The 24,511-nt window shown below is 37.9% G+C and overlaps 3 protein-coding genes across 3 annotated transcripts in view; 1 reads left to right on the plus strand and 2 right to left on the minus strand.

Annotated features, from left to right (window-relative positions):
• The window catches only part of si:dkey-266f7.9 (uncharacterized protein LOC100006223 homolog), a 66,160-nt gene extending 64,650 nt beyond the window's left edge, over window positions 1-1,510 (plus strand). The window contains exon 5 of the mRNA XM_056268387.1: window positions 1,233-1,510. Coding sequence (XP_056124362.1) covers window positions 1,233-1,510 — 278 coding nt within the window. The remainder of the gene's footprint in view (window positions 1-1,232) is intronic.
• Window positions 1-13,538, minus strand: part of efna1a (ephrin-A1a) — a 305,299-nt gene extending 291,761 nt beyond the window's left edge. The window contains exon 1 of the mRNA XM_056268425.1: window positions 13,533-13,538. The gene's annotated coding sequence lies outside the window, so the exon portion shown is untranslated. The remainder of the gene's footprint in view (window positions 1-13,532) is intronic.
• A 2,439-nt stretch (window positions 13,539-15,977) lies between these two features.
• LOC130102372 (uncharacterized) lies at window positions 15,978-24,511 on the minus strand. The gene is made up of 8 exons (XM_056268388.1): window positions 24,046-24,511; window positions 23,550-23,758; window positions 23,415-23,469; window positions 23,179-23,291; window positions 22,850-23,079; window positions 16,540-16,699; window positions 16,233-16,343; window positions 15,978-16,060 (listed from the first exon to the last, which is right to left on the minus strand). Exons 1-8 carry the CDS (start codon window positions 24,141-24,143, stop codon window positions 15,978-15,980), a joined length of 1,059 nt encoding a protein of 352 aa, XP_056124363.1. The 5' UTR covers window positions 24,144-24,511.

Below are 24,511 nucleotides of genomic sequence, written 5' to 3' on the forward strand. Positions count from 1 at the left end.
AGGAATATGTTACATCGCGAGAGCTGATATCACGCGATACTTCCTGACGCGGCCCGCCGCACCGAAGTTGCAAGTGGGATTTTTCCGCTCACGGGCACCAGGGGGGGTCGAGACGCCCACCATTCAACCCGAAAGAAGTTATATAAACATTTCAATAACTCTGAAGCTGTTCAGTTAAGCTAAAAAAGCTGCATAGTGTCCCTTTAAAAGACCAAATTTAGCATACAACTTATTGATGATGCATACTATCAGGCAAGATGAACCCAGAATATAAATGCAACGCACAGTTTCTCATTAAGCATTTCCCCATGAAAAACCATTATAAAGTAACCATTAAGCGCATTGTGTTCATATTCTGGGCTCATCTGCTCCCATATACATCATAAATAAGCTGTATACTGAATTTTATATTTTTAACACAGTTTTTGTACATTTTTGGCTCTTTAATTGTTTTTCACATTAAGCGTTTTAGAATGTGCCGGTGTTTTAAGTGAATGAAATACTGCGGCAGGTGCTGTACATGGATCACAAGTGCCCAAAATTTGCATTTTATTCACATAATTTATGCCGCGTTCCAGGCAACCTGTAACCCGTGTTTTTCCAACTCGTAACTGGGAGTACATCGTTCCAGGCAACCTGTAACCCGTGTTTTCCCAACCTTATACCCGTGAAAGTGCACTGGAACGGCAGTCAAACCCGTGACTTCCCACCCGTGAATTCGTACTAGATCGATGTACTCTAGCAACCACAAATCCTTGCGCTCAGGTAGTTTGGCGTGACTGGCCTGGAATGCTACAAAGTCGTGAGTCGTGGTTTGAAGACGTGATTTACGTGCTCAAAAACCTGCCTGGAACGCAGCATAAACAGACTGACAGAAGTACAGACTGACACTCCCAGCTCCACCTCCTTCCTCGTCACTCGCGCCGCTGCGCATGGGTAATGTAGTTTGTTTGAATATATTGTAAAGGTTTACAACAAAACTGTCAAACATCATCATTTTAGATTTACTATTACTCAATATAAATCAATATCACTTAAAACTAATAAATTGTAACAGCCTAGATTAGATCTACTAAAAGAAAATCTGCAGGCTTGCCACTGCAAGGGACTGGCAGTTGTTAGTGGACCTGGAAAGGCAGCTGAAGTTCCCTAGCCATATCGCAGTTACCACCCTGCGGACAGACATCGTCCTAGTGTCAGAATCTACTAAACAAGTTGTGCTGCTGGAACAGACACGTGGGAATATCACTTGGAAGAGGCCTTTGAGAGGAAGCTCTCCAAGTATGCAGGACTGGTCAGCGACTGCAAGCAGGCAGGATGGAGAGCGAGGTGTATCCCAGTGGAGGTTGGATGTAGGGGATTTGCAACACGTTTCTTAGCCAGTGCCTACATAGAGCTGGGTGTTCAGGGAGTCAGCAAGAGATCGGCTTTCTGCAGTACCACTGAAGCAGCAGAGAGGGCTTCAAAGTGGCTATGGCTCAAAAGAGGAGAGCCATGGAGTGCTAAGTAGCTAGCCAGCTGGACAAGCTTGGGTGTGATGTTGGTGTATGATGTTGAAAGACCCGAAACACCCGATGATTCCAGGAACATCACTGATTATGTCCAGCGGCATCAGAAGATGTATGTGTTCAACTATGTGTGATTGAAGCACACTTGATGTACGAATGTCTGACACATATAGAGACTGTTAAAGTCACCATGAAATCAAAATGGACAATTCTTATTTTTTATGGAATATTGCAGTATTTACATTGACATCTCATCTCTTCTCAGATGACGTGATGATCACATGAGATCGACCAATAGCAAACCACAACCATCCAACGATCCAATCAGTTCCGATGGACAAAATCAAGTCCCACCCTACATTTTTCTTGCTCGAGAAGCCGTTTCACTTGGATATACGTTACAATAAAGAAGAAAAGACTATCGCAACTTCAGTTTTATGATGACTTTAAAAAATAGATGCTTTTTAGTTCACACTGAGTATGTTAAATACTATTTGCACAAAGTAAAAGTTAAAATCAACTTATACATTTGAAAGTGTTTGTTTTAGATGTTGTCAGTATGCTAATATCGTATGTTTTAGGTATCATCCACGAGCACATAATGTATGTGAGCTAGAAGCACACTTGAATATCTGTGAATACTAATGAGATGGCATTGTTTTTTTTCTCTCTCTCGTTCTTTCCCTCTCTATTCTCTTCTGCCATTTCAAAATGATGACAAACACCAGCGTTCTCTCTCGGCTCCTCTTGCTGTACAATCCTCCTTCAAACCTTCGCCTCATTTGCGCTCATACCTGTCTCTCTCCCACCCCCTTCGTGTGCAAGGGCAATTAAAGTCGATCCAGGCTTCCTCTCCGGCTCTCAAGGGTCACTCAGTAAACACAGGTCATTTCTTTATTTCTCTTTCTTTCCCCACTCTCCCTCCCCCATCTCTTTTAACATCTCTTTCTCTGTCTGTTTCGGTTCTCCTTTTCCCTTTCTGCATCACTCTCTCCATCAATGTCACTTTTCTGGAATGTATTACAATAAACAAGACATGCTAATCAGTTGTTTTGTAGGATGTTTTAGTATCATGTCTCCTTCCTTTCCAGTGCTCCCAGTTAAAAGACAAACAAGATGTTGCCATGGAAACACAACAGACACAGCTTTCCGTATAGCGAGGGTGTAATCTGAAAATCAAGATCGGGGGATTCAAGGAGCCGTAAATAACAATTAAAAAGCATGATAATAGACTGTTTAAATAGTGATTTATACAATTAATGGCAGTGTCATGACACTTTAGTGGATATTTTTCATCCCCAAACAACTCACTTTATTGTTTTTCAATCAACTGAATTAAATTAATCAGCAATAGATGTATAGTTGTGTTGATTCACTTCTTCTGCATGAATGATCAGCTTGTGATAGAATAGAATGACAATATTATATTCTTACTGTATTTTGATCAAACAAATGCAGCCTTGGTGATCATAAGAGACTTCTTTCAAAATCATTAAAAAAGTATTACTGACCCCAGCCCAGACTTTTGAGATAAACGGACAAACAAAATATATAGCCTGTATCATTTTTCTAAGGGTTATGGTTGATGCATTTTATTATACTATTCTGTAAATCGGGGTTTAAATAAAGTCCTGGGGGGGCTGGGGTTATAAAATGTTATTATTATTTTTTTAAATATAAGTAAAGAATTAAAAGGGATTTAAGTGAATAAAGTTAAAGAAATGAAAATGGTGAAAGGAGTGAAGTAATCAATTTAAACGATTTGCAAATAATATTTTAAAACATGCGCACATTCATTCTTGTCCAATTACTTACATTATTTGTACTCGTCTTTTGTGAACAGTAAGAACAGTCTTTGATTTAAATGGCCATCTTAATCATTTTGACATGACAAGCGCTGTTAGAGCAGCCTAAAATTTTTTATTTTATGCATAACTTTCATGGGGTGCAGCACAATTTGCCATTTGAAACACCAGCCCCAGTCATTTTTAAAAAAGCCATGTAAACACAGTTTACATACCGGTATGTTTACTCCACGAACATGGCAACCATGCACGAACCTTTTTCTCTTTTCTCAGCCCTCCATTTTGCTCTTTCAATCGCATAACTTATACGTCTACATTCTAACTCCGTTAACACAAAACCCACAACACACAATCAGATAACAGCTACACCCTTGTTGACGTCGCTGTCGACCAGCTTACGTCATTTCAGAGTTCCAACTGGCAGTGCGAATGCTAACAGAAAAATGGCTGTAGGGGAAAATTTTGTTCTACCAGAAACACTCGGGAGATAGAATGATGTAACAAAGCATTAATTTATTGACAGCCCATCAAGCAATTAAAGTTCTTTGGTGTAGTGTCCGTAGTGCATAATCCGAGGGTAGCGGATCTGCATTTCCTGCCCGAAGACGAAGGCAGGGGCGCAGCCGACCCCCCAGGAGGTATGGACAGGACCATTCTGGTGGTGGTGGGGAGGGTGGAGGTAATTGTTTGCGTCAGCGTCTGCGAACTCAATCATGTGTAAGTACCGATCTTTTATACAGCAAGTATTAAGACATGATAGATGTGAGGGTAATAAGTGACGTAGTAATTGAGTCTTCCTGGCAGAATTTACGCTAAAGCTTTCATTTCTCAGGTGACCGCCTGCATGGCGGCTAGTTCCTATAACCACCTGATGCGAAAAACCCTATTGTCCATGGTGGTTACGGCCCTGCTATGAATCAACCATCACTCTGAGACTTTAGCCAAACACCCACAAATAGAAGAACCACATTTTTTAACATCTATATATATATGGATTTTACAAAAGACTCTCTGGTGTTAGCTGGTGAGGAAGGGAACAATATCACCTTTGCTAGTTAGAGGAAGAGAAACATGCTGCAGTACCTTCAAAGAAGTGAGATCTCACAGGTACAAGGCCAATGCCTGAGCACAACCAAACCTTCAGCTGATGGATGGACCACTTTTCTGGTACATCAAATAAACAGTGATCGGTAGAAGACACTTTGTAAGTGACTTAAAGTTTAGCTTTTTTGGTTTTGTTTAAAAGATAGACTTTTTTCAGTTGTACCTTCAGCATTGTGCCACCCTGGAGGTGTAAGAATTCGCGGCTCTTCCATGTATGATGCAAGCCGAGATCAAGAAATGTTCTCACATCCTCCTCTCAAGCTCTCACTCCTCAAGCAAGACTAATCCCCACTGAACTCACAGAATTCCTCATATTCCAGGATCCCCCCCCCCCCTGCATCCGGTACATGCGCACACACATACCATCCCTCTAGAGGCACTAATCCTGCTCTTCTCCCGGGTTTCATCTCTCTTCTCGCCTCTCCTGTTCTTCAGATCTGTCACTACCGGAGCAAAACTAATCTTGCCCCCATCCACTTCCTGTGTTGCGCATCACTCTCTCTCTCCACCCTCATCTTTCATTTTCCCTTTTCTTCTCCTCTGCTCTCACAGTAGGAATGATGTTCCAGGTCCTGTGATACTCTCTTAAAAATAAAGGTTCTTTATTGGCATATATGGTCCCACAAATAACCTTTAACATCCATGGAACTTTTCCATTCCACAAAAGATTCTTTAGTAGGAAAAGTTTCTTTGGAATCTTAAAATGTTCTATACACTAAAAAAAAGGTTCTTTAAAGACACTGAAATGTTCTTTGGAGAACCAAATACTGTAACATTTCTTTTTAAGAGTGTATTTTCAGAGACATTCACATATTGAGTTTGCATTTCAAACTCTATGGATTAGGCCAAACAACACCCTTTTTTATTGGTTTATAAGCTGCAAAAGTTTTCAATGAAACGGAGTGTAGTTTTACATAGCTTTCATACTCATAGATGTATATTAATCCTTCCACATGTGACATCGTTGACCTAGACAGCTTAAGTACCTGTCATGCATTTGTCATCTTTGGCTAAACATCAAAGTAAATTCCCCTCCATGTTTGTGACTTTTCTAATCACCTCTCATCCTCAGAGTCTGTTTCTGTCCAGCTGGTGATGAATTTGTGCCAGTTTATTGATGGCCAAACCACATGAAAAGCCCCTGCGATTCACACTTTTCAACTTGCCAGATTAAAATTGGTGACTGTTTACAATGAAAGCACTTTTGGTACATGCTTAATTCTGATTTACGTTTGGATGCTTTTGGTGGTTGTGCTGATACATGAAGAAAAATGAAATGAAAAAATACCTGAATTATAAGTATATAGACAGACTTTTTAATGTTTTTGAAGAGAAATGTAAGCTCACTAAAGCTGCATAAACAGTAATATTTTTGAAAATTACATTTTAAAATAGTTGTTTTATATTTCAATACATTTTAAAATGTAGAAAGAAACATTTTTATTATTATCAATGTTAAGATTTATAGTTGTGTGGAAACCGTGTTACTTTTTTCAGGTTTGATGAATAGCAAGTTCAAAAGACCAGCAATTATTTGAAATAGACATTTTATGTAATAATGTAAAAGTCTTTATCTGTCACTTTTGATCAATTAATTGCATCCTTGCTAAATAAAAGTGATATTTTCTTTCAAACAAATACTTTTAATTCTTTTATAATTTAAGGATTTTTCTATATAACTGTTTTATAAATAATGCATTTAATGGCTTTATTGAGCTAATATAAATAACCAACCAAGCAAAAAAATAAATGCCCTAAAAATGACTCAATGCAGCAACAACCAATGGGATCGGCTATAGTGTTCAGCAGGAAAGAGAATTCAGTCAGAGTAAATGTACTTTAAGACTTCACTTTTTTCTTTTAGTTAGTAAGTATAGCTTTATTTTTAGCACCTTAAAACAGCACTTACAAAGTGCTTTACAGAAGAGAAATTCGTAGAAAAAAAACATACACATGAATAATATTTGTGTATTAACAAATATGTTTAATGTGGCATTTAAAATGTATTTTAAATGCCACCTTAAACATATTTGTTAATATACATTTTATTACATTATATACACATTTTTCTTTTTCTTAATCACAGTGTGTTTTCCTTGTGATCCTCTGACCATATCTCTCTGCCTTTTATGATCCCGGCTAATAGCATGTCTGTCCCCTCACTAATCACATGTGTTTTTATATGTCTGTGAAACCCCATTTCTCCCTTTTTTCAGCCTTCTTTTCTCTCTAATGTTCTCTGAAGCCTTTCTTCTCTCTCCTACTCATCTTCTTTTGTGTCTCGGGCTCTCTGACAGGCCGCGGCGAGCGATGCTGGACCACGAGAGCCGCTTGTCAGCATCCTTCTCTAGCGAAAGTGGATATCGAAGCAGGCCACATAATTACGGTCTTATCTTAGCCATTCACGGCCACTCATACGCTGACAGCTAATGAAAAGGCCCCAATTAAGCAATTATCTTTAAAGGTGCTGCCTAATGCAGTCATCTGAGCAGAGAGAGGGAACTGGAAGACTCGCTCGCCATCGCCATGCCTGATAACTAAAGTGGAGCTAAGATGGGACCTTTTAATGAACACAAAATAGGGAAGACAGCCAGCTCCCCAAACCTGACAAATCTGTCAGGAGAGATACTAAATACAGGCTACTAATGGTGAGAAGGCACGCACATGCTCTGGTACAAAATCTAGTGAGCTGGCTTACAGTCTACATAGTGAGCTGCCTTTAAAGGGGGCGTTCATACAGCACACATACACGTACATGTGTTTAAAAAAACCTGGTAGGAGTGCAGTGGAATGGAACAAAATGCAGGTTTTTCAAAAGCTAAAACTGGTTTTAACAGGATCTCAACAATATGGCACTCATGTTGTGAGATGCTGAAACTCTAATAAGCCTAAACACAGCACACACAAACATGGGTTAAAATCTTTAATGCTAAAGAATTATTAAAAGAATGTAATTTCAAAATTGTCACATAGCCTATTCTATATTTAGCCAATATTTGTGTGATATTATATATATATTGGGTGCAATTATACATGGTATTTATTAAATTATTTCTCTTTTCATAACAAATTATTACATTATTATTATTATCAGTTGGTTAAATGAGTTTTAATTATTTAATTAATTTTTAGTAATGATTGCGTTTTTGAAAGATTCTATTTTAATCACAAATATTAGGTACAATATTTTTTACATATTTAAGCGTTCATTTTCAAATAATAAAATAATATTTAAAAATATGTATGTTAACAACACACTAACAGATAATATCAAAATAATATATATTTTTTAATAATTATTTAATGCATTTTAATTATTTGATTATTAAATAAAAAATAAAACAACAACATTTAATTTTTAAAATAATCTAATTTGAATCACATACTAATATTACCCAACATTTTATTTTTTCGAATTATTACTCTTATTATAATTTTAACCACACAAATTAATCTATTTTTTTTACAGAAGTAATTCAATTGATACTTTTGTGTATTACATTTAAATATGTATACATTAATATACATTTATTATTATGTATATATTATATTATGATGTATATTTATTAATATACAATAATATACATTTATTTATTATAAATATTTCTCGTACTTTTTATTCACAGTTTGTTGCAATGCATTTTGGGATTGCTTTCTCCTATAAATACTGGCTTTGAGTTTGGCCGGAACATATTTTAAAAGGCAGCATCATTTAGTTTTGGAATATAGAGTAGGCAGCTCACTATATTTTGTACAGACCTACAATTAGAGGCAAAAACTGTACCGTTGTGATATTTGACAGACACGTGTGATCAAAAGTCTCGATGCAGACAGTGAACTGAAAGGAAGCCATTAAGTGCACATTCAGACAAACAAAGACCCCCGTTCCTCTTGGCTCATGTCCCCCGCATCTGACAACAATAAGACACTAAATAGTTCTGTTGTTTTTGTTGTTTTCTCTTTGCTCTTCCTCTCCCTCATCTCTTCCTGCCTTTCACTGCCTCCCTCCTGCTCATTATAGACATTTTCTCTCTAATTGATCTTCTCTTCTTTTTTGTCTTTCTGTCTGCTGTATGTAACATCTAATGGTCAGCTGTGCTCCCAGTATCAATACAGTGGCTACAACAATACAGTCTCTCTCTCTTTTTTTCAAACATAAATGTATCCACCTTTTTGTCACCCTCCTACTCAGTCTATTTTCTCTTTGCCACATAAATCCTCCCGTCACCCCGTCACAACATCTGTGCTCTTTCATCATTGGGCTGATGGCTGGTTTGCTGAGAGATGCATCTTTGATGTTAAGGGATCTAGTATGCTCTTCGTTTGTGTCTTTCACATTAGCAGACATGTTCCTGGACTAATACAGGAACACAAGATGTGAACAAGAAACAAACCTAGAGGGAAAAAAGTGCTAAATTAAAAGAGAGAAATGTGTGATAATGAGCTCTACACATCAAAATAATAATAATAATAGTAGTCGTCACAATATTGATAGTCATTGTTTATGCTTCTTCTGTTATAACCTCATTTTGTGATGTATGTAATCTTCTAGGACACTTAGATTTTTTTGCATTTTAACATTACTTTCAGGACAACATTGGCACATTTAACCTTCAATTCTTATTACCATATTGTACTGTAATACGGTACAATAAAATGCCTGTATTACAGTAGTATCACTATGGTAATAAGAATTGATAGTCATTGTTAATGCTTCTTCTGTTATATAACATCATTTTGTGATGTATGTAATCTTCTAGGACACTTAGATTTTTTTGCATTTTAACATTACTTTCAGGACAACATTGGCACATTTAACCTTCAATTCTTATTAATATAGTGATACTACTGTAATACAGGCATTTTATTGTACCGTATTACAGTACAATACTGTTTTGCAATGATTTTAACCCTTGTGCTTGAAACCCCTATAACAGCTTTGGTGTTCCCGGTACCCTTTTAAATCACTTATAATGTAAGCTTGTTTTCACCACGGAATAAAACAATTTAAAATATAACTGCGACTTTTTATCTCACAATTCTTTATTTTTTCTTTTCATGATTGCGAGTTTACATCTCGCAAGTCTGACTTTTTTTTCTCAGAATTGCAAGATTTAGACTCACAATTGCGAGTTATAAAGTCAGAATTGCAAGATTAAGGGCCCTATCTTGCACCCAGCGCAATTGACTTTGTACACCGACGCATGTATCATTTCTATTTTGTACCCGACGCACAGCGGACTTTTCCCTCCACAGACGCACGTCGGTAAATTAGGGAATGAACTTGCGCTCCCGGGGGCGGTTCAGCGAAAAGAGGAGGCGTGTTACGGCGCAAACGTTCCATGGTGCTATTTTGCAGTTTCAGAAAACAATTCCGCCACAGACCAGGAAAAACCTAGTCTAAAGACAGTGGCGCGTTATTCAGATGCTATTTTGAGGGCGCATGCTTGTCCATAATGTAGCGTGTGCACAATGCGCATACACTTTGCTTCTCTCATACACAGACGCAGCAGTTCCCATTTTTGCAAACCATACATTATTACAAGGAAAAATATTAACACACGAGGGAAATCATTGTGGTGTCCATGAAATAGGCATAAATCTAGCTAACACATTTACCCAAATTATTATACGCCTGTTTAACCGAAGCTCATTTGGGTGGGTTTCTCCCATCCCCATACAATGTCACTTCTCTGTCTTTTACGGCCCTGACGAGAACGTCTGTCTCCTCAGCTGTGAACCACTCCTGGCGTGCGCCTGGCAAATCCGCCATTATAATAGCAATCCGCCATGGAACAAGCACGCCTGCTCTTAAAGGGAATGTGAGAAGACGCTCTGATTGGTTTATTGCACGTTACGCCCAAACCACACCTATGAGTAATGTAGATACTTCAGACCAACCCATTTTAGATTTGCGTCCACAAAGTTACTTGCGTTTCACGTTTGATACTTGCATTTCAGATCGTTAAAATAGGGCCCATAAAGTCCGAATTGCGAGATATAAAGTCAAAATTGTGAGATATAAAGTCAGAATTGCGTGATTTTAAAGTCGCAATTGCAAGTTATAAATTCAGAATTTTGTGATGTAAAGTCGCAATTTTGACTTTTTCTCTCGCAATTTCGAGTTTATATCTTGCAAATCTGACTTTATAACTTGCACAAAAAAAAGAAAGAAAGTTAGAATTGTGAGATAAAAAGTATCAATTATCTTTTTTTATTCTGTGGCGGAAACACGCTTTCAAAGTTATGCCATATTATCACCAAATCTTGGATTCAATCTTTTTATCAACTTGTTTTCTTTCAATTAGGACATGTTTTGTATTTCTTTTTGAAACGGATTAGTTGTAGGCCTCATTGATCTGAGCTTTTGCACCTCGGTTTTTGAATGAAAAAAGCATTATTTGTGAATCATTTTGTCAATTCAATAAAATATGGAAAACAATTGCACTGTTTATCACACTGTGCTTTAATGTTTAACCAGGAAGTTTGTATTAAAATGCTTTTATTTTGTTCAAAATGGAACAAAGGCACACTTGTGGTGTTCCTGGTAAAAAATAACCAGCCTAAAAAAAATAAACACGTATAAATATCTTGTTATGCTATATTATCACCAAATGTTGGATTTAATATTTTTTTGTCAGCTTGTTTTCTTTTAATTGGGACAGGTTTTGTGTTTATTTTTGGAACTGATTGATTGTAGGCTCTGATCTGAGGATAAAGTTCATCTCTGTGAAAAAGAAAGCCTGTAATACTCAAAATAGTTTGTGCATGAATGTGTGGTGCCCATCCAAGTTAGTGCACAAACATAAGGAGTAGTGAGTAGTGAAGACACACACACACACAAACGGCAAAAACACACACCTTGAGCAGTGGGCAGCCATTTTTGCTGCGGCGCCCGGGGAGCGATTGGGGGTTTGGTGTCTTGCTCAAGGGCACCTCAGTCATCCTCAAAAAAGTACAAAAATTATCCAAAAAATTGGGGAAAGTAGTTATCCCCAGTGTGAGCAATGTCAGTAAGTTTTGTGATAACATTAACTAAGATTTTCGGGACAAAGAAAATCCACTCCGGGTCAATATGACCCGAGCACAACATAAACTCATTTAGGTCTTAATTAAAGGTAGTACAATAAATGCTTCCATTTAAAATGTAAATATGAATCTACAAAACTCAGTATTTTCCCCCGGGAGGATTCATTTTCAGACGCCCAGCAAGGTTTCTGTGTTTTTAGATAAACCTGCTTCCTTGATGTATTTTTCAATTTGTTAAACCTGAAGTACATGGCACAGTCATGCTGTGTATAGTCTAATCTCTGGCAATGTTCACTAACACACTTTGGTTAATTACGCTCAGTGTGGCACCTGTCGGGTGACAGTCTCAAGAAGACGATTCAATATAACCACCACATATAGTCAAGGCTGATCAATAGTGTGGTCTCCAAATCCTTCCTGGTGTCATATCGAGGCCGGTGAAAGCTGCGCCGTCTCCCGGATCAATACAGACTCAACTCCATTTAAACACCTTTTTTTAACCCACCGTCACAGTGTGATTCAGCCATTTGTGGAAATGAAATGACTTCTAGCAAGAGGGGCACCTTGTTCGACATAAAGAATGGTCAACCGCTTCGATCCATCAGAGTGAAATATTGTGTCGTAAGGAGGGCTTAATGACGAGCCCTTAAAAGGAAATCTGAAGCTAAATGTGAAGTGCTATTCAATAGATGTATTCACTGTCTAGAGAGAGACGTTTACTTTGTAGTATCCATTACCCTGACACTGGACTTATAGGTCTTTCTGTGATTCTTATTGGCAAATGCCTTTTAAAACTAAAAGAAACATCCATTTGCTCCATATATTTTAGCTTTACCTTTTCTACATTAAATTAAGCAGCACACATTAGGGGGCGACTTTCTCAGAGTGTATATTTACTATAAAATCTTGTGTAATATAATCCATTCTAAATTAGATAACATGTTTGTAGAGTGATTGATATATAGGTGTTTAAACATTAAGAGCCAGGTCACAAATCAGATATTCATTAAGATGAGTTCGGACAGGTCACAGGATTCATGACCAATATAGCAATCCATTTTGGACATTTTTTGTTGCATTCATTTGTTAAAAGTATGTTTTTGTAGTACTATGTTTCACATAACATACAATACAGTGCTCGGCTCCCTCCAGTGGTGAACTGTATTATCAATTTTGTGAGGTTAGGCTGCCCTCTTATGGAAAAACAAGTGAATATTCTTTAGGAATAAGATCATATGTTAGGTCTTTGGGATTAAATTCCTACACAAGCTGCTATTATCTACATAAAGAAAAAAGTGTTTGATCCCCTTTTTTAAAAGAAATGTTTTTTTTATGGTATTTGTCACCAACAAGATATAACCTTTGTCACCAAAGTCCATATAGATGGACTTTTAAGAATTTAGATATGCACGTAGCATTTCTAAATTCTTAAAAGTCCATCTATATGTCTAAATTCCACATCTAACTTATATCTATCCATCTATACAGTATGTAGCTGAAAGTAAAACATTTTGCAGAAACAAATTTGCCACATAATTGGTGGAAAATTTCACAATAATAGAGTTGTATTTTAAGGAATTATTGTACTCCACCTTAAAGATGTAATATTTGACATATGCTTTATTCTGTAAATGGGAAGATTGGAGGCACCTTCTTTGTATACTTATATCTGCATATTTACAGTATATCTGCATTATGTCTTTCATGGGCAATATGTGTTGAAAGTAGATTTTTACATAAAACATGCAACTGAGACTGTAAAGAGTTGTTTTTTTTAAGCATATTTTAACCCTTCACAGCCTATAATCCCTGCCTTCAGCATTACTTTAAAATCACAATGAATCAGTAAGTAGTGTCATCTTTTCTTCTGCATTATTATGTACATCTGAGTGTAACAGATTATCGAAAATGAAAAAATGTAGGGCAGCAAAATATCTACAATTGTCTATAGTTGTGATCACTTTCTTTTGATTTTCACTTTCAATTTTCCACCTAAGCTCATGAAAAATATGTGACTCGTTGCAACATTTCTGCAAACTTCCAAAAATGTGCCTGCAGTTTCCAACATATATTTTTTTTTGCACACAAGACCCTCCGTAGTCTGGCACCCAAAACATCAGTGATCTTCTTCCACCTTGTCATGGAGCACATATAATCCAAATTCGTATGTCTGTCTCTCCCTCATGGTGCACATGTAAGAGTGATCAGACATTTTCTGTATATCCCTCAAAGCTCTAGAATACCTATTCAACCTATTCACACCAGGGTCTCTCCATGGACTACTGCTCTTGTGTCATTCCCTTATTCCCAAGTGGTCCAAATTGTAATGTTCTAAAAAAATCTTTTTTTGTTGTTGTACTTTTGTAATTAAAAGCATCAATCACCTCAGATCTTAAAATTAAAGTCCCCCTGTGGTGAAAATCCAGCTCTTAATGTTGTTTATATGTATGGTGTTTTTAATATGCTAGATTAAAATGTATATGAATGATACAGATACATTACTAAGTAACCATACAGTGCAAATTAGTTAAAAGTGAGGAAATGACAATGCAAAGTTAACTCTGATTATTTGTTTCCAGATGGTTTATTATTTAGACACACTTTATTTTAAGATGACGTAGTTACCTTGTATTTACTCAAAAAAGTACAGAGTAATGTTAGTTATACATGTAGGCTACTTACTATAGAGTCACGGTTAGGGTTTGGTTTAGGGTTATTTTAATTATGCATAATTTACTGTTATTTCTATAGTAAGTATGTCACCTTAAAATAAATTAGTTACACTTTATTTTAAGGTGTCTGTGTCACAGTGTCACAAACATTTAAGAACTGAGTAATAAGCGGCCAATAGGGCGTCTAGCTCTTTATTATGTCTATGGGTGCCACCATAGGGCGCCACTGTCGGTAGTGAAAGCTGGAAGCGGCATGGCAGACTCAGCCGTTAAAATTACTTCGGCCTCTTCACAATATAAAGCCGATGTGTGGGTGCACGGTTTTAAAAACAAACCAGGGAGCATGAATTTCGATAAAACAAACGCAATATGCAAGTTTTGTCACGCTGCTATAAAATATTCAGGTAACACAACCAACTTCACCTCATCAGACGCCATGCAGAAATGACGTGAAAGAGAAGCGTAAGCATGAAAACATAAGCATAAACGTTTAATGGACACATGCAAATCTCATTTGAGTTGTATTTGTTTACATCACACTGACTATTTTAGTTTTATTAACGTTGTTCATAATATTTCACTTCATTGTTTACATTGACAGTAGGCCTACCTGAGCATCTGCACCTTTTTTTTTTTTGAAGGGTTAGTTCGGTATTTTACTCTTAAAGCCCTGTTTTAAGATCGTTTCTGATGAAATAGAACTGTTAAGATTGAAATTTGGACAAATGCTGCTGTTCCGAGAATTTTAGGTTTCTGTGTTAACACCCCCCACCTACACAATGGTTGTCTATATGCACTGGAACAATCATTCATAAGAAGCATTAAACTTTAGTTTACAAAGACGTAGTTTATCGTAGTTTTTGTCCGACTCCATTGACTTGACTTGGTACAAAAACTACAATAAAACCTATTAGAAAGCATCTTTTGCAGCGATTTTTGTGTGAGCATATCAGTGAACACCCCAGACCACTCGGTGAGTTTCACGTCTTTGTAAACTAACGTTTAATGCGTTTTATGAAGGATTGTTCCAGTGCACATAGACAACCATTGTGTAGGTGGGGGGTACTAACACAGAAACCTAAAATTCTCGGGACAGCAGCATTTGTCCAAATTTCAATCTTAACCGTTCTATTTCATCAGAAACGATCTTAAAACAGGGCTTTAAGTGTAAAATACCGAACTAACCCTTTAAGCTCAGCCCTACACAATCTCAGTGAACTAACTTAACTGTAAGTCAGTTTTCAATATCAGTGTGTCCATTGTTAAAAGTGCAAGTTTATTTTGTTTTGGCAGTTAAAAAATAAATTGGAAAGGAGATTTTGTATTATATTGTATTATATTGACCTTTTTCTGCTGATTTATCAATGTGATCTGATGTAAGACTACTCAGATGCACACCGTAACTTGTATTTTATTTAGTTTATTGTAAGAGAAAAAAAAGGCAAAAGCAAGGTAAATTGCATGTGTAATCATGGTTTATCTAAAAAAAAATCATTATATCTCATTGATGGAACATTGAAAAAGATTAAAAACTATTTACAACAAATTGCTTGCATTTGAGTTATTTGTTATGGATGAACATACATGCTAAAACCACAACCATCATACACCTGAAAACCTGTCCATGCAAGCAGTGACACCACAGTCAAACACATTCTTCAGTATGTAATTATTTCATCCAGTTAGCAGAAGAGAAATTAGATTTAGCTTTAAAACAAATTTGTAAGCATTTCATCAAGAACCAATATTTGGAGCACACAATGTCATTTTTAGTACACAAAGCCCATAGTTCTATCAAATTGAATGTTTAATCTGTACACAGTTAATCTTACATGACCTATGAGTAAATGTGGCAAGACTCAGTCATCAAGAAAAGACATTCCAATCTCTGACTGGAAGGCACTGTCCAACAGAGTGGGAGAAGTCACTTCTGAAGTCACACCTGCAGGGGAAGGAGGTGTTTATCCGAAGTATTCAATGACCATTAAACAACTGAAGGTGATTTTCTTAACATAGAGGAATGCCTTGACTAAACCATCATGGAGAAGATCAACTTATGGAAAGTATGACAATATTACATAATATCACTTGCTCACAATATCATTATCACTCACCTCCACAAACTCTTGGTCTCTTCCGACCAATTCGATCAATTGTGTACCACAAATAATTTTTTATTTCAGCTTCACAGTCTACCCTCATTACACTTTGTTTTGATGCTGCATCTGAAAGAGTAAACCCGAAGAATGAATTGGAAACATGTTGGATGGTAGTCCTTCAAACTCACAACCGCTCTTGTACACTTTAAAGATCAAATTGGCAGACATCGCAGAGTTCACCAAGTGATTGAATACAAACAAAACATAAGTAAATGAAAACTTTCTCAGTATGTGTGAAGTGTTCATGCAGTATTGACTTTACCTTGGATCACATCTGCTAAAATAAGCTTAGAGAAGGGCTTTTTATCTCCTCTCCCCTGCCAGTTGAACTCCTTAGCCAGATCATCTGTTAGGACTTGCTTCATAATATTCTTAATCACGTCCTTGGGCCCAAAACCTCCAAGCCTTGACAGGAATTTTACCTGTAAAGAAAATACTAAATGTTTTTAAAGTCTTATTTATTAATATTACATGTCTTGCAATACTTGATTCTTATTGGTCAAACACATCATTGAGTGTTCAAATATTTTTTGTGTAACGACCACAGAACTGTATATGCGCATGCGCGAGCAGTCGGTGTTTGTGTTTGAAAGCTCCGTCGAATCAATTCATTAATCCTTGATTTTCTTTTTTACCACTCATTTATAAACAAGCACTTTCTATTTTTATATCATGGGAACTTATCCTCGATACTATTCCTTATAAAAAACAATCGGATTGCTTTGATATCGCTACTTAGACCCAACTTTGCGAATCTCGGCTACTAGCCTTTAGTCCGCTAGCATTTCACGCGTGGCCTCGCGCCTATTGACCGTCTGATTTTACACCCGTTTCACTGAAAGGATACAGGTTATATCCGGCATTTCAGTCCTAAATTACTAGTGATATTGGTAGTATCACTACTAATCTACTGTTCATCTGTTATGGCGAACATATCAGATGTGTGTCTAACGTTACCTCTGAGTGCAGGTGAGGACACATTCGAACTGATTTCGGTACGATTGGAGCTTGAATCGGTGGAGAAACAGATCCGTGGTCTGCTAGAGAGGCAAGCCGAGCTGCGGGATCGGCGATCAGCGCTTGAAACGTCACGCGCCGATGCACACAAGTCAGTGGTTAGTAACTTTTTGACTCCGACTTCGTCCACTCCGTGCGTTTCTCTGCCCAGGAGGACGCAATCATCTCTGGCATCATTCACTCCGGCACCAACCCAACACCATGGACCATGGGTGATCCCACAGCGGAAGACACGAGCCAGGACCAGAGCAAGAACCTCTCCGCCCCTCCCGGTCTTCGAGATCTCCACCCGGAACCGCTTCTCCCCTCTTCGCGAGTCGGAACGCGACGACGCCGTGATCATCGGCACTTCCATGGTCCGTCATGTCCGTGCTACCTCAGGTAAGGGTAAGGTGCGCACTCACTGCCTTCCTGGTGCTCGTGTTCTTGATGTCGCCGCACAGGTTCCCCAGATCCTGAACGGTGAAGAGCGCGTCGGAGCTGTGGTGCTTCACGCTGGAACAAACGATATCAGGCTGCGGCAGACGGAGGTTCTGAAGAAGGACTACAGGAGCCTGATCGAGGTGGTACGCAGCACAGCGCCTGAGGCAACGATCATCGTGTCTGGACCGCTTCCCACGTACCGACAAGGACAGGAAAGGTTCAGTAGATTATTTGCACTAAATGAATGGTTAATGTCATTGTGTTATGAACAAAAACTGCTCTTTGTAAATAATTGGAATCTGTTCTGGGAGCGACCTAGGCTCTACCGTGCTGATGGCCTGCACCCCAGCAGAATCGGAGCGGCTGTTCTGTCGGACAACATCTCCAAGACGTTACACACCGTATGACTAGAAAATCAAATTCCAAATCACAGTCTTTGCTGTGCCAATTTAATTGATATAAGTAGTGTAGAACATTATATAGAAACTGTGTCTATTCCTCGTTTAGTGAGGCCAAATAATAAATCCACTGTAGGATCTAGGAAAAATCTTATTGTAATTAAACCTGAAAATCTAAATATCAGTGAACAAAAACAATTTCTAAAACTAGGTCTTCTAAACATTAGATCGCTCACACCTAAGGCGGTTATTGTAAATGAAATGGTCACAGATAATAGCTTCGATGTACTTTGCCTTACTGAAACCTGGCTTAAACCAAACGAGTATTTCGGTCTAAATGAGTCTACCCCGCCAGGATACTGTTATAAACATGAGCCCCGTCTGATCGGTCGTGGCGGCGGTGTTGCAACAATCTATTATTAATGTTATTAATACTTAGATATTATTAATGTTACTCAGAAACCAGGTCACAGGTTTAATTCGTTTGAAGTACTGGTGCTAAACGTTACGCTCTTAGATGTAAGAAAGAAATCCCTATTATCTCTAGCCTTGGCTACTGTATATAGACCGCCAGGGCCCTACACTGATTTCCTAAAAGAGTTTGCAGACTTTCTCTCAGATCTATTGGTCAATGCCGATAAAGCAATAATTGTTGGAGATTTTAACATACACGTAGATAACACAAACGATGCGTTAGGGACTGCGTTTACAGATTTATTAAACTCCTTTGGGGTCAAGCAGAATGTCAGTGGTCCCACTCATCGTCTAAATCATACACTAGATTTAATTATATCATATGGAACCAATCTAACCGATATAGATATTATACCGCAAAGTGACGATCTCACCGATCATCACATGGTAACTTGTATAATACGCACTGCTGAAATTTGTCATGTTGCGCCACGTTATCGACCAGGCAGAACAATCCTTCCGACCACTATAGATAGATTCTCAAATAGCTTACCTGATCTATCTCAGCTGCTCAGAGAACCCAAACAAACAGATGAACTAGAGGAAATGACTAGCAGTTTGAGCACCATTTTCTCTAGTACATTAGATATTGTTGCACCAATTAGATCAAAAAAGGTTAGAGAGAAAACTAAAGCACCATGGTACAACAGTGCTACGCATGCTATCAAGAGAGAAACTCGTAACCTAGAGCGTAAATGGAAACAAACTAATTTAGAGGTCTTTAGAATCGCGTGGAAAGACAGTATGTCACGTTATAAAAAAGCTCTAAAAGCAGCCAGGGCTGAGGATCTCCGCAAACTAATAGAAAATAACCAAAATAATCCAAGGTTTTTATTTAACACCGTGGCTAGACTAACAAATAAACAGACATCACCCGAGCAAATTATTCCGTTACAGTATAGCTGTAATGATTTTATGAACTACTTCAATGAGAAAATTGAAAACATCCGAAACACAATTGTAAATGTACAATCCTCTATGGTGTCTTATGATTCAGCCTCAATTATCGCCCCTCAAGAACAACTACACCGCTTTACAACTGTAGGACAGGAAGAGCTAAATAAACTTATCATTGCATCTAAACCAACAACATGTTTATTAGATCCAATACCAACTAAATTTCTGAAAGAAGTGTTACCTGTAGTGGAAGAGCCTCTTCTTAATATTATTAACTCGTCTTTATCTTTAGGTCATGTTCCAAAAATATTCAAGCTGGCAGTAATAAAACCTCTCATTAAGAAACCGCAATTAGATCCAAATAACTTAGCAAATTACAGACCGATTTCAAATCTTCCATTTATGTCTAAAATACTAGAAAAGACTGTGTCCGCTCAATTGTGCTCTTTCATGCAAGAAAATGAGATATATGAAAAATTTCAGTCAGGATTCAGACCGCATCATAGCACAGAAACTGCGCTAGTTAAAATTACAAATGATTTACTTTTAGCTTCTGACCAAGGCTGTATCTCAATATTAGTTCTACTCGATCTTAGTGCTGCGTTTGACACTATCGATCATAAAATACTCTTGGATCGACTACAAATCTACACTGGTGTTCAGGGACAGGCATTAAGCTGGTTCAGATCGTATTTATCAGACCGTTACCATTTTGTTTGTTTAAATGGGGAAAAATCGAAGATAACGTCAGTAGACTATGGAGTGCCGCAAGGATCGGTGTTAGGCCCTCTGCTATTCTCAATATATATGCTGCCACTTGGTAATATTATAAGAAAACATGGAATTAATTTCCACTGTTATGCTGATGACACTCAATTATATATTTCATCACGGCCAGATGAAAACACTAACTCATCAAAATTGAAAGAGTGTCTTGAAGATATAAAATGCTGGATGATGCATAATTTCCTGCTACTAAATCCAGATAAAACGGAGGTATTACTTGTTGGTCCAAAAAACTATCCACAAAACCACTTACAATACAACTTTAATATAGAAGGATGTCCTGTTACTTTATCCTCTACGGTAAAAGACCTGGGTGTTATACTAGACCACAACTTGTCTTTCGAAAATCATATTTCATATGTTACAAGAACAGCCTTTTTCCATCTTAGAAACATTGCTAAATTACGTAACATGCTATCTGTTTCCGATGCAGAAAAGTTAGTTCATGCATTCATGACCTCGAGACTAGATTACTGTAATGCTTTATTAGCCGGTTGTCCTGCATCCTCAATAAACAAGCTACAGTTAGTGCAAAATGCAGCCGCTAGAGTTCTTACTAGGTCCAGAAAATATGATCATATAACACCAATTTTATCATCTCTACACTGGTTACCTATCAAGTTCCGTATCAATTACAAAGTACTATTACTGACCTATAAAGCCCTAAATGGTTTAGCTCCTGTGTATTTAATGGACCTTCTATCGCCCTACAATCCATCGCGTTCTTTAAGATTACTAAATTCCAGGCTTCTAGTCATTCCTAGGATATCTAAGTCCACTAAAGGAGGGAGGGCGTTCTCACATTTAGCTCCTAAACTCTGGAATAGCCTTCCTGATATTGTTCGAGGCTCTGACTCGCTGTCCCAGTTTAAAACTAGATTAAAGACGCATCTTTTTAGCCAAGCATTTACATAATGCTTACCTGTTATAATACTGCTGAATCAGATCAAATGCATTTAATACTATAAAACTTGAAGAGACTGTAGGTTATCTGTATAGGTTGCATAGTATTTGCAGTCATTACGTTCCTGTATATTGCGTGAATGACGGGTGGTTGGGCAGATATTGTGTTGCGGTAGGTAGTATGCCATACGGAACCGTTGTCCACTGAAACTGCCTATTCACGCACCAGTGGGGCTCGACAGCCTTAGTCAACGGGTTGGCGCGTATGGTTGGGCTGCGGAGAGATTGTGGTTAGGTCTCAGCAGCAGGAGGGACGTAGAGGTCAGTAAGCTGGGCTGAGTTGAGTGGGGGACGGAGGGGGGTGATTTTGGGACGCAAGAGTCACTGTCTTCATGTTTTGTCATTTACGCCTGTGTTATGGAAATCATCATTATGAACAGCAGCTACGCTAATTATTTTCCCTTTGCTTTTCTGCTGTTATCTCGGGACGCGAGTCCCGAGAAAATGGCGTTCATCAGCTCCAGTTTGTATCCAGCCTCTCACGGAGACTTCAGATGCTCCAATCACAAAGCCTGTGAAGTGACGACTCAGCACGGGCGATATGGACTCTCTATGGTGGACGGCACTGATCCTCAACAACTCGTCTTAAGACCGGCGTGCATACTTGGACTTCCAAAAAATACTCTAAATGTTCCGATCCAATCTGACTTGTAATGCTGCCCGAATCATGCACTGTTCCTTCGTTGGCCAGAGGAGAACTGGCCCCCCGACTGAGTCTGGTTTCTCCCAAGGTTTTTTTCTCCATTCTGTCACCTGATGGAGTTTTGGTTCCTTGCCACTGTTGCCTTGGCTTTTGGCTTGCTTAGTTGGGGACATTTAACATTTAATATTATTGATCTGCCTTACTTAAGGTGGACGTTGACGCAATTTCTTTTAGAAACAAACTTTGTTATATTGTTTTCATGTTATCACTGTGAAGCGCTTTGATACAATCTGTATTGTAAAAAGCGCTATATAAATAAAGGTGACTTGACTTGACTTGACTATATAGAATATAGCTCATTTGCACCATCTTGCATCAAGTTGAACAAGGAACCAGAGCAGTGTGAAAGAGATCTTGAAATAGTTATCTGTGTTATGCTAATCAAACGAAAGAGATTAATTATAATGCAGATTAATAATGTATATATCTGTCAGTCATTGTGTGCACCATTCTGTCTTCGTCTGCACTACACTTCCCAGAATCCTCCTTGTCTCCACACCTGAACTCACTCCCTCTATTACCCTCCTGTTCATCGTCTTCATCATCCGTGTCACCTGTCCTCACCTCATTATTGTTCATTAGTCTCTGTATTTAAGTTCCTTCTGCCCGGTTAGTCTTGTCGGTTCTTACATGGAGGTGTTTTGTGTGTGTATCCTCCGCCTGCCTGTACCTGTTTTTTTTTTTTTGTAAATGTTTGAATTGGAGCCTTTTGACTCTGCCTCTCCTTCAACCCGCACCACACATGTAACAGTATCTGCATTAATATTATAACACCGTATTTAATATCCATTTATTAAGTAGCCGTGGAATAAGCAGGATAATGTGCGGATAATTATTACAAAATAAACCCTTGCAGGTGTTCCAGGTCAGAGTGTAAGTTATTCCTTTCTTGAAATGCTGTGTTGACTCACATATTTTTGGCGTTTCGTTGCATTATTGAGCTCCTTTTCAGTCCTGAGCACATCTTCAAAGGTACTAAGAGGCAGATTTAGGCTTGTTTTAACATCTTTAGTGGGTAAGCTGGTACTGCTGCTGGGGGCTTCAGAAGCCGGATTGTCTTTCAGTAGTTTCTTTAACATAGAAGAGTTTTCCTGAACTGTGCTCCTGATGTCTTTCAGCATTTGGAGGAGATCATTCTTGCCTGTTGTGTAAAATGAGTTGTGTTGTAATTACAAAAAAAAAGAGAAAAGAAAAAACTTTAAAAAACTCAAACCGATTACAACAAAATAAGCTGACTCACCATCAGCTGGCATTCTGGATGTAGATGGTGTTGGAAGAACTGGGATTTTTGACATGTCTTGAGTGCTTTGTTGTCTTAGTATTCCAGGGAATCCAGTGGCTAATAGAAGATATCTTTATTTGAAAATAAACAATACTTTAACAAAACAGTACAAATTAATTGTTTGACCTTTAATAGGTAAAATCCTTTAAACAAATGCTGCTTTTGGAAACAAAGTGCAAGCATCTGTTACTTACTGTTTTTTCTGTTCTGTAATCTCTTTTTGCCCCTCTTTTGCCTCATCAAAAAAGACTGCAATAAAATAATTATATTATTTGAGAATTTATAAAAATCTAAAATGTAAACAATTATTTTAAAATAGTCATCATTACCATAATCTTTGTGAAAGCTAATATTTAATTTCTCCCATGTTTTTCCTCCTGTTTCAGGTTTAAGTCTGTTCTTAACAGCTTCCATGCACTTCTCCGTTGATCTGAATGGGGGCCAGTAACTTTGTTTCTTGTCTGGGCTCAACCAGTTTGATGCGACCACCATCACCTCATCTGAGTCTTGCAAGGTAACAACTGCATACATGATCTGTCTAGTGAAGGGGGAAATAATTATGTTTAGCTTGGATTCAAAAATAAATATATGCTTCATTTTATAATAAATTGAAAAGTTGACCAAACAAATCATCTTAAAGTCATGGGATTGATGAAATTCTGACAAAATACGCAGAAACAACCAATTCACAAGTATTTTTTTCCACATTGGTTGGACTACCTTAGTTGCACAAATTATGCTACAAGCTAAATTTCTATACTGAATGTAAGACATATGTATGTTATTAATAACAAATGAGATCTTGGTCATCTTCAAGATCCTCACCTTCCATCACCCTCCATCAAAATGTCTTTTTTCTCATTTATAATTGACCAAAAATCACACTCTTCACACACTCGCCTCTCTGTATTGCCTTTGTCCATTTTAGACCAACTGGCTTCTGATTCCTCTTCTGTGTTGTGCGCAAGCGTTTCCTCCTTCCTTTTATTCCAGTCCTCATCCTTAGACTCATTTCCCAAGCACTTTAATTGTTTACCATCAACGTTTCCTTTGGATAATTCCTTAATGTAATACACTTCATTATCTCTGTTTCTCACTGCAGCTATTACTTCCTCAAGGTCCTCAGGTTGGATACAAAGTATCACACTTTGTTTAAAAACGAGAATATCATTCTGTTTTAAACGCCCAGCTAATGCGGAAGCAAAGCATTTCAGAGCCAGTGTAATGAGAACTGGGGTCAAAGGGCAGCCCTGATCCAGCAGTTTGTCTCTCTCAGTTGAAGCTTCTACTG

This window comes from Rhinichthys klamathensis, unplaced genomic scaffold (assembly GCF_029890125.1).
Source record: "Rhinichthys klamathensis goyatoka isolate OS25496 unplaced genomic scaffold, OSU_Roscu_1.1 h1tg000271l_1, whole genome shotgun sequence".
Classification (NCBI taxonomy): Eukaryota; Metazoa; Chordata; class Actinopteri; order Cypriniformes; family Leuciscidae; genus Rhinichthys; species Rhinichthys klamathensis.